Source organism: Esox lucius, chromosome 3 (genome assembly GCF_011004845.1).
Source record: "Esox lucius isolate fEsoLuc1 chromosome 3, fEsoLuc1.pri, whole genome shotgun sequence".
In the NCBI taxonomy this organism is placed as follows: domain Eukaryota; kingdom Metazoa; phylum Chordata; class Actinopteri; order Esociformes; family Esocidae; genus Esox; species Esox lucius.
This window is the reverse complement of record NC_047571.1, coordinates 2,278,887-2,290,174: the sequence shown is the minus strand read 5'-3', so window position 1 is coordinate 2,290,174 and position 11,288 is coordinate 2,278,887. Positions and strand designations below refer to the sequence as shown.

The 11,288-nt window shown below is 39.7% G+C and overlaps 1 protein-coding gene across 1 annotated transcript; it reads left to right on the top strand.

Moving 5' to 3' along the window:
• Positions 1–9,210: 9,210 nt before the first annotated feature.
• LOC117594134 lies at positions 9,211–10,593 on the top strand. The gene is made up of 3 exons (XM_034291209.1): positions 9,211–9,743; positions 9,862–9,922; positions 10,252–10,593. Exons 1-3 carry the CDS (start codon positions 9,211–9,213, stop codon positions 10,459–10,461), a joined length of 804 nt encoding a protein of 267 aa, XP_034147100.1. The 3' UTR covers positions 10,462–10,593.
• The last annotated feature ends 695 nt before the right edge of the window (positions 10,594–11,288 follow it).

Genomic DNA, 11,288 nt, shown 5'->3' with positions numbered 1-11,288 from the left:
TATTTGGTTATGCAATGCTTATTTTTGCACTAGCTAAATCAATTTGATCTAGGTACAGCTACTGTAGCTAGCCTATCTGTTACCTTCTACTCCTGTTCCTCTTCAGCATCAACCATATCCCTTTAACATGTCGGTTCTATTTTGACTCTGAGTCAACTCAGTTTGTTTTCTGCCTTATATTCATACATTTCACAATATTCCTGTTGATTTTAAGTACATGGCAATATAATATTCTCTTTTTAAAGCACAAACCACATAATCAACCCTACTAGATATTTTGCTCATGTAGTCATTTCCCAGCAAACAATATTGCATTGTCACGGCGTACTGACTAGGTAACTTACATAAATACAACCTGAAATGCAACTTATTAAAAGTAAGCCATTTCTAATTTGTGAAACAATATATTGTACCAGGTATTTTAATATCATCATCATCTTCCGCTTATCCGGGGGCCGGGTCGCGGGCGCAGCCTCAGCTGACCCCTCTCGATGTGGAGGAGCAGTGGCTCTACTCTGAGCTACTCCCGGGTGACCGAGCTTCTCACCCTATCTCTAAGGGATCGCCCAGCCACCCTGCGGAGAAAGCTCATTTCAGCCGCCTGTATCCGGGATCTTGTCCTTTCGGTCATGACCCAAAGCTCATGACCATAGGTGAGAGTAGGAACGTAGATTGACCGGTAAATCGAGAGCTTCGTCTTGTGGCTCAGCTCTTTCTTCACCACAGACAGACCGATACATCGACCGCATTACTGCAGAAGCTGCACCGATCCGTCTGTCAATCTCCCGTTCCATCCTTCCCTCACTCGTGAACAAGACCCCTAGATACTTAAACTCCTCCACTTGAGGCATGGAAGACGTGACGGCGGGATTGAGGAGATCCTCGAAGTACTCCTTCCACCGCCCGACGACATCCCCAGTTGAGGTCAACAGCTGCCTCTACTGTAAACAGCGTTGGTAGGGCACTGTTTCCCTCTCCTGAGGCGCCATACGGTTTGCCAGAATCTCTTCGAGGCCAGCCGATAGTCCTTCTCCATGGCCTCAATGAATATAAAAAAGGCATGAATATAAAAAAAATTGTATATTCATGCCTACAGCTAGAATAGGTACGGTTAACTTCAGTCCAGTCAACATATCTCACAGGACACTTCTCTCAAACTTTGTGTTCATCCACTCCAACTGTCTCATGCCCTCTTAAAGGTGCACAACACAATTCTGCAGAGCTCTAAACAGACTATAGTTATACAGTTAGCATGTGAGGTATTATGTATAAATTTTTTCTATCAACCCCTTTCCAAATATAATTATGTCAATGCTGTTATATCATCAGTCCAGGTATTTCCTCCTAACAAAGTACATGACATAATAATGAAGAGCCCCATATGAAATGTAGTAAAAAGAATATAACATTTACAAACAATAAAGAAAATGTATGTAATTAAAAAATCATTTTAATGATCACCCACCTCACCCTCTCCCAAGTTGGTCAACGATACAGAAATTAAAATCAGAACTGTGTGGGACTTCAAAACAAACAGAAAGGATAAAGTAGGAAATCCCACCTAGTTCACTACAGTTAAATTGCAGGTATTCAATGGAAATAACCTGGCTAAACAATTACTTTTTCCACTAATAGTTATATCCTTCTCAAATCACTGAAATTGAAATCCAACTATCAACTGATCACATAAGAGATTATCAAACTGGCCATTTTTACAAATAATTCAAATATAAAAACATAAGCCAATAGTAATGCCTTACTCTTCATTGGGTTCTTCTAATGGTGAGAAATCCATTCCATTCCAGTGTCTGTTAAATTTCAACACAGGCACACCTCATTTTACTTAATGAGGTACTGATAAGGTGATTACCTAAACCATTAGACGACAAGGTGCTGGGCAAAGCTGAACATTTGACCAGTCAGAGAAGATGACCGTACTCCATTCCTCTACGGTCCAATCCTTATGGTCTTTTGCAAACTTCAGCCTGGCTCTTCTTTGCTGCTCATTGATGAAGGGCTTTTTTCTAGCTTTCCACAACTTCAGCCCTGCCCCTAGGAGCCTGTTTCAAACAGTCCTTGCCGAGGACTTCACCATAGCTGCTTTTTGCCATTCTTTTTGTAGGTCATTTGATGTCATCCTACGGTTGTTGAGTGGCATTCAAATTAGTTGACAGTCGTTTTAGCCATCTGCCAGTCTGTAGATTTGTTGTCCCCAATGTCTGTTGCTTGACCTTGTTCTTATTAACCGCCGTCTTTGAAATGTTCAGGATGGAAGTAACCTGACGCTGTATCCCTCTGCCAGTAAAGTCAGAATTGAAACCATTTCCTCACTCAAAGCTTTTCTTTAGATTTTTCTTTAGATTTTGTTTATGTAATCACCTAATCAGTACCTCATTGAGTAAAATGAGGTGTGGCTGTGTTGGAATTTAACAGACACTGGAATGGAATGTCTGCCATACATCTCTTAATGTGTTCCAGAGCTGTATATTATTAGTATTTTTGTATTACTGGTCTCAGTCTACATATCTTCCTTGAGACAGACCAAAATATTAAGGGGACATTGTCTTTATGATGACGAAAGCTAAAGTTGCTCTGCATTTTTTATGCATCACACATATTGGTATCCCCAATGACTAGAGAAAGTGAAATATGACTTGATATTAAAGAACACACATGCAAATTATATCAATAAGCTATCAATACATTTTGCTTACCCTAAAGCTGCATAAATAAAATACTAACAAGCGTATTGCAACAAGCCTCTAGTTACAGCATTATTCTATTGATCATCTGTGTTTACAATCACTTCAGTTGCTTGCTCTGTGGTTCTTCTTACAGCCAGGGAAAGCTGCAATGATAAATGAGAATGCATATTAAGGATTTCAACTATTGTTTTTCATTTTTACTACAAAATTGTGTACTTTCTCGAATCTGCTTAGCAGGTTTTCCGTGTCAAAATGTATATTTTAATGTTCCACTCAGTAGCCTAGTGCACATTACAGCAATAAAGTACACAACGGAAAACTTTGAAAACATGACGATTACTGCGTCCTTAGTCACACCTCAAAAACTCAAACTCGACTTGAGTATTAATTTCTGTCCCAGCAAGTGAAATACTTCTTGCACTGAGCTCAGCCTGGCTGGGGGAAGAGAAAAAAACAGTCAATCAAGCTAGCTACAGTAGTAGTTGTGAAATCTGAGCATTAACAATTACAATATGTATGTACGTTTCATAGGAAGTGAATGTGCCTAGATAATGAGAACAACAGAAACCACTCTGTTTAGATTATCTCTCTGTAGGTTGTGCTCTAATGACCATAGGAATGTTTACAATGGCCATCTGGCATGGGGGTTGACTTCTAGAAACATGGTCTCTGCTAGGTAGACACACCCTTCAATGTATATATCAGTCTGTAACTAACATCACAGTGAGAAGATAATGGAACGTTCACCGAATGACATCTGTGCTGCAATATTCCAATAAACTCGATTTGATACGGGTTCTACATTATTTGACTATACGAAACCGCCGATTTCTAACATAGTTGACTTACAGTACTGTAGCTTGGGTAGCTTTCTCTACAGAGTTAATGTTATTTGATGATAACTACCAACGTGATTTTAGCTAATTTGTCAGATAGATAAGATAGCGATCTGCTTTGTAAAGAAGTTAAATAAGCTTACCTGAGATTCCTTGTCCAGAAATGATGACGGCTTAATGAGCTAAGCAGATGTTTAAGTAGTTGTACAGTAGTGTTAACTAGCTGCAGTAGCTAGTTAGCCATGTACGTTACTGTAACAGAACATTTCTACCTGCTGTTGCTAGCAAGGTATACTGTGTAGGCTACACTAATAAATAAGACAATTTGTAAATTGGAAAATTGCTAGATTAGAAAAACTGAAAGTACCTTGCTGCAGTTTGAAAGGTTAATAAAAAATATTACATCATACATTTAAAAAAAAAAAAAGATACATTCTAAAAAACTATGATAGCTTAAGCAAAAAACTATGATAACTTAAGCACTATAATAGCTATTGGGCTAACCAGAGTAGAACAGTACTTGTGAAAACTCACGAACACGACTAAACCATAATTATCTTAAACTGGAGTAAAAAACATATATATTTGAACACATCAGAATTATCTTAAACTGGAGTAAAAACATATATATTATAACACATCAGAAGTATACAGCCACTGCGATAATGTAATTACTGAGGTAAACTTCTCACGACTATTTAATATATATATATATATACATATACATACACACACACACACACACACACACTACAGCGAAGACAATTTGTGTATGCCTTCCATCTGGTTTTGTGAGAGATTAGGCTACATGGCATTTGAATTGAGCAATTGCGTGTATTGGAGTATTATTGTTTCTTCAGCTGAACTCTGAAATATTTGGATTATGGTTTCCGATGTGGTGGCAAGTATTGACATTGTAATAAAAGTACGCTGTAGCAACGAAAACAGGAGTTTAAGTTTAAAATTGTAGATACGTAAGATTGTTATGAAACTGGTACGTAAGTTTTTACATTGTCAGTATGTCATTTAATTACGTTTCTGCGACGTCCTGAGCAGGTGAGGAAGATGTGATCATCCAATTACCTTCGAACAACGTTGCCACAAGGTAATGTCAGGACAAAGCCAATCCACTACATCATGGTTGGTCGTGGTTACGTAATGTGTTTACTGGATAATGATTTTCAAGAGGGGATGATAACTTTGTCAATTAAATTACGCTATATGGGCTTCGAAAATACACTGACATGCGGATATAGGGGTATACCAATATCGATTCTAGTTAGAACATTTTTACGTTCGATTTCGAACTGAGAAATTGAAGAGGAGTTTGCTACGTGGGGGAACTTATAAATGAAACAAAATTACAATTTCATTAAATTGACATAGGTTTAAGAATATTATAAGGTGGAGCACAGAAGAAATAGTTAGAGCTTATATAAGCTAATTGAGAGAACATGATCTAATATAAAAATCCTATTTTTTCCATTTGCTTGTTCTCATTTGCTTTGGAGATTGATTGTCCAATACATCCAACCACACTAGATGTGTTTACACTGCACCTTAGCCTAGGGCTAAGAGCATCCTAAGCCCTGGGCCAAGGGCCTCCTAAGCCCAGGTCTAAGCAAGTGTTCACACTTGCATATTTTGAAGTGGGAAAGCACCACCCTTAGCCTAGGGCTAGTTGGCCATGCTCTGGAGCAGTGTTAGCACCAACCTTTCAGGGCTAGCTCCAGAAAAATTGTGACAATATAACCACTGTGAAATATTGTGACGTGCACCGTTACCAACAGGTTCGTCGGTTTTGGTCCTTTCACTCTGCAAAGTTGTCGTTTCATTACACCTGCTCTATCTTAGCAAAGTAGTTATTGCAGCATGCTTTGGATGTAAATCCAGCAAATATGTCGAAATAATTAAGGTTGACTAACATTTTTCTCTTTCTTTGCATGGTTGTGACAAAGTTGTTCAAGCAAATACTGACAGGATGGGCATCTTGATCAGTCGATGCCATGAAGTCGTTAATTGAATCGTGGTAGCGTAACATTGATCATGTGTCAGTGATGTAGGCTACAGTAATATTATTTGCATGTCAGAGAGAACGTAACATTTGTAAAATGGTATTGTGTTGTATTTGTCCGTTAGCCCAGGGCTTAGGAACACAAGCGTGAATCCTTAGGCCAGGGTTGACAAACTCTTGTTTTAACGCAGCCTAAGCTGACCTGGGGCCAGTCTTGGCCTGGGACAATGCTGTGTGTAAAGGCTTTATATTTTCCGTCCCTCTACTATAATGTATAATGTAAGTGATACCTTTTGCGGAAAAACTCCTCAGTACCGCAGTGAATGTGTTGTACAAAATACTCAGGAGAGTTTGTAAAATTACAAATATAATGTGAAATCATGGGGCACTGTGCTACATCCCGCAAATCTATATATTTTTGTCCTTCTTTAAACCCCAATGCTACACACTATACTAAACATGGAATTCATATTGCCTCATTATTTAGCAGCTAGTGCCTGGCTAGTTACTCCATCTAAAATTAGTCTGAAAACATGTACATTACAACTGAACGTTTAGCTATTTTTAATCTTATGCTCAGTAGTTAATTAATCCACTGTTTTCATTTGTACAATTACTTGGTAATATAGGCAAATTTTTAATGGAATGCATTGTTGCCCTGGTTATTTCCTTTTTTTTTTAAAAGACATAGAGTGAAAAAAAATGGGTACCGTTAATAAGAAATGCTATCGAAGTTAGCTTGCCAATAACGTTAGTTAATGGAAATATATTTAACTAACCTCTAAACGTATTTAACTAACCGCTAAAATTAGTCCATCTAAAATCATTTTGGTGACATGAACATTATAGCATACGATTTAGCTAATAATAATTTGACCATTTAGAGATTCAGAAATGACCATTTAGGTGTCATGCTTTCAAGCCTCGGTAGCTAATCTATGTTTGTAACTGCTAGAAAAGCCTCAGTCTAAGCTAGCATTAGTAACTTTAAATGATTCTGATGACATGAACATTATAAAAATGTGCTTTTGGTAAAGAGTGTGTTATGGTCAAGCCTCAGTAGATAATCCATTCTCCGTAATTAAGTAACTTCTGTTTTCATTTGTTTCTACAATTCCATTTCTAACTGAGGACTAAAATTATCAATTGCACCTTTTAATTGTAAACATTTTCAAAATGTTATATCAATCAGGCCAGCGTCTTTAAAAACATGGCCAACATTGACAGATGAACATGGTCATGGGTGTGGTTTTGCACATATATAGACATCTATCAGCAAAACGAAGGAGAGGATTGTGGATTACAGGAAGCAGCGGCGGGGAGACCACGCCCCCTTACACATTAATGGCTCTGCAGTAGAGAGAGTTCACAACATCCGGTTCCTTGGTGTCAACATCAGTGATGACTTAACCTGGTCTCATCACTCTAACATCTTGGTGAAGGAGGCCAGGAAACGGCTCTTCTTCCTATGCCGATTAAGGAGATTTGGCATGGATTCCAGAATACTCTCCAACTTCTATAAATGCACAATTGAGAGTATCCTGTCCGGCTGTGTCACCGTCTGGTATGGCAGCTGCACTGCCCTTGACCGTAAAGAATTTCAGAGGGTGATTAAAACAGCAGAGCGCATCACTAGGTCTGACCTGCCATCCATGCAGGATCTCTACACAGAGAGGTGTCGGAGGAGGAGGCGCAAACAGATCATTACAGATCCCAGCCACCCATTCCATGGACTGTTTACCAAGCTGCAATCAGACAGAAGGTACAGGAGTTTTCCATCCAAAACTAACAGGCTACTGTGATATATTCTGTTGAATGAGCTATATTGAGTTAGAGACTCCTAGGATGATTATGTTTGTAAGCGGTTGACGCGTCTCTCTTATTTACAAATAAATAATTAATATACTGTTTAATTGTGCCCAGAGAATTTAGTCTCTGTTTCTTACTCCTTTAAGAGTGTTAATCGATGGAATTATCATCACAAACCCCTCTTCCCTTCCATCCATAGTCCCATGCACACCTGTCACTTTATATCATGCTCATCTGCCAATCATATCATGCACACCTGTTACTTTTACATTGCACTACGGCTGTACAGTTATAGTTATTATTATGATGCATGTTTTTTTGAATAGTGTTATTATTTATAGTTTGTGTAATCTTATCTTATTTATATATTATAATTACTGTTACTTTTTTTCTTTACTTTTAACTGCACTGTCAGGAGTAGAAAAACCAAGCATTTCGCTGCTATAACTTGTTATTGTGAATGACAAATGAACCTTTTGAACTTTAACATCGACTACAAGGATAATGGGATAATAATTCTACTTGGTGCATACACTCACCTAAAGGATTATTAGGAACACCAGACTAATACTGTGTTTGACCCCCTTTCGCCTTCAGAACTGCCTTAATTCTACGTGGCATTGATTCAACAAGGTGCTGAAAGCATTCTTTAGAAATGTTGGCCCATATTGATAGGATAGCATCTTGCAGTTGATGGAGATTTGTGGGATGCACATCCAGGGCACGAAGCTCCCGTTCCACCACATCCCAAAGATGCTCTATTGGGATGAGATCTGGTAACTGTGGGGGCCATTTCAGTACAGTGAACTCATTGTCATGTTCAAGAAACAAATTTGAAATGATTCGAGCTTTGTGACATGGTGCATTATCCTGCTGGAAGTAGCCATCAGAGGATGGGTACATGGTGGTCATAAAGGGATGGACATGGTCAGAAACAATGCTCAGGTAGGCCGTGGCATTTAAACGATGCCCAATTGGCCAAGAAAACATCCCCCACACCATTACACCACCACCACCAGCCTGCACAGTGGTAAGGCATGATGGATCCATGTTCTCATTCTGTTTACGACCAATTCTGACTCCACCATCTGAATGTCTCAACAGAAATCGAGACTCATCAGACCAGGCAACATTCTTCCAGTCTTCAACTGTCCAATTTTGGTGAGCTCGTGAAAATTGTAGCCTCTTTTTCCTATTTGTAGTGGAGATGAGTGGTACCCGGTGGGGTCTTCTGCTGTTGTAGCCCATCCGCCTCAAGGTTGTGCTTGTTGTGGCTTCACAAATGCTTTGCTGCATACCTCGGTTGTAACGAGTGGTTATTTCAGTCAAAGTTTATCTTCTATCACAGGGTATCCGCGGGGTCTTGAAAAGTATTAAAAGGTGATAAATCAATTTTGGGAAAATTAAGACCCTTAAAAAGTATTAAAAAGTCTTATCACGGCTTTATAAAGTCTTACATTTTGAAAGTATTTTTTCTGAATTAGCTGTCCAACAGAGTCCCAAAAACATCGTAAAAGTGTGTGAATTTAGTCATTTTTATTAAAAAAACGAACAGGTACATAAAAAACTAGGCTATTGTGTGTGCGTTCGTAAATTGCCTCTGAGAGCACCAGAGCGGGCAGGCGGGCAGAAGTTCAAAAGCATAATGTACGCTCTGTTTTAAGAGAAGGTTGGTGAACGCATGAACAAAATGGGGAAGTGCAAATTTGCAGCGTCCTGGCTGGAAATTCCGGACTTCAAAGAGTGGCTGCAGCCAGTCGAGGGGAATGTCAGGGAGGCATATTGTACATTATGCAAGAAAAAAATAAGTATTGTGTCAATGGGCATTAACTCGTTAAAGTCCCACATGTGTTGTGCTAGCCACAAAGCCGCTTCTAGCCGCCGAGAGCGGCAGCTCTCCATCGCTAGCTTCTGTGGTAATCGTGTTGCACCACCACAACCTAGTGCCAACGTCGTTACACCACCGGCAGTCGCACCTGAAGCTACAGCTAAGACCCGGGCTGTCTCTGCTTCCTCATTTTCTGCAGCCGACATCAGAATGGCTCTGGGCGGCACAGCAACACTGCGTGCTGAGGTGTTGTGGTGTCTCCACACAGCGGAGAAACACCATTCACTGAACTCAAACGAAAACCTGGCTGACGTTTTCAAGGCTATGTTTCCAGATTCGGATATAGCAAAGTTGTTCACTTGTGGCAAGGACAAAACTGGATACATCATACGATTCGGGTTAGCCCCACATTTCAAGCAGGAGCTCATCAACACCATCAACAAGGCTGGCCAGTTTGTGTTAATGTTTGACGAGTCGCTCAACCAGTCAACAAAAACGAAACAGCTTGATGTCCACATTCGATTCTGGGAAGATGACCGTGTCCAATCTAGGTACCTCCTGCTTAGTACTATATATTGTATATACTCTATATATCTTTTTATTTCATTTTCAACCTGTTATGTGTGTGTTTTGAGGAGTCTCATATTAATAAAGATCTGTTCTGGCTAGGTACCTTGGCTCTCAATTCTTGGGACACGGAAAAGCTGTCGACCTGTTGCATCACATCAAAGTAAGTTAACTTACTAGCATTTCATCTTCAATTTTTATACTTATGGACAATCGTGTGGCTAAAGTGTAGATTAATAGATGAGACTGGGATGTGGCAAGTGACTGAAAACAGGTTGATGGGGTTGGGGAGGAGGAGCCATGGATGATAAAGAGGTTGGTTGTCTGTCAGATAGTATAAACATGTATAAATGTGACACACACAGTGGTGTGATAAAGGTTACTGTTGTGTAGATCTGAGATTTGTGTGTGTTTGCATGCTTGCATGCACGTGTGTGTGTGTGTGTGTGTGCCCGTGAGAATTATTATACTTGCTGTTGTGTTTATTCTCAGGAATGTGTTGCAAAACTGAATATGAGGCAGCTTCTCTCCATCAGTATGGACGGCCCAAATGTCAACTTGAAGCTTGCAGACCTCTTCCAGACTGAGCATGCTGAGCTGTATGGTGCTCATCTGGTTAATGTTGAAAGCTGTGGGCTTCACACCCTCCACAATGCACTGAAGGCAGGCTTTACCATGTGGCAGATGGACAAGCTCCTTTGAGCACTCCACTACCTCTTACAGATGCTGATAAGTTAGCCGAGCAGGCAGAGGGGAAATCTGGGACATTAATGGCACAACTGATCACGAAGTCCAACATCCTCAGAAGATGTAGTAAAGAAAAACCGAACAAATTGGTCCAAACTTGAGAAGCTGCTGGGAACAAAATCAGAAGAACTGAGGCACATGTCAGCATGATTGTTGTTGAAGGTGGAGCAAAGTTTTGTTTTTTAATAAACTTTGCTTTGATTTACTATCCAAGCCTATTTGATTTTTTTGTATCAGAGTGGTCTATAGTCTTTATCACAAACTAAAACTGTTAAGTTAAAAGTATCACTGATGTAAATGGTTACAGCTTGAAGTGGCGGTGAGGTATTAAAAAATATTGAGAAGTTCTTGAAAAAGTCTTGAAAAAGTCTTGAAAAGGTATTAAAATTTACTTCAAGATTCCTGCATATACCCTGTATCAGCTTGAATCAGTCGGCCCATTCTCCTCTGACCTCTAGCATCAACAAGGCATTTTCGCCCACAGGACTGCCACATACTGGATGTTTTTCCCTTTTCACACCATTCTTTGTAAACCCTAGAAATGGTTGTGTGTGAAAATCCCAGTAACTGAGCAGATTGTGAAATACTCAGACCGGCCCGTCTGGCACCAACAACCATGCCACGCTCAAAATTGCTTAAATCTCCTTTCTTTCCCATTCTGACATTCAGTTTGGAGTTCAGGAGATTGTCTTGACCAGGACCACACCCCTAAATGCATTGAAGCAACTGCCATGTGACTGGTTGATTAGATAATTGCATTAATGAGAAATCGAACAGGTGTT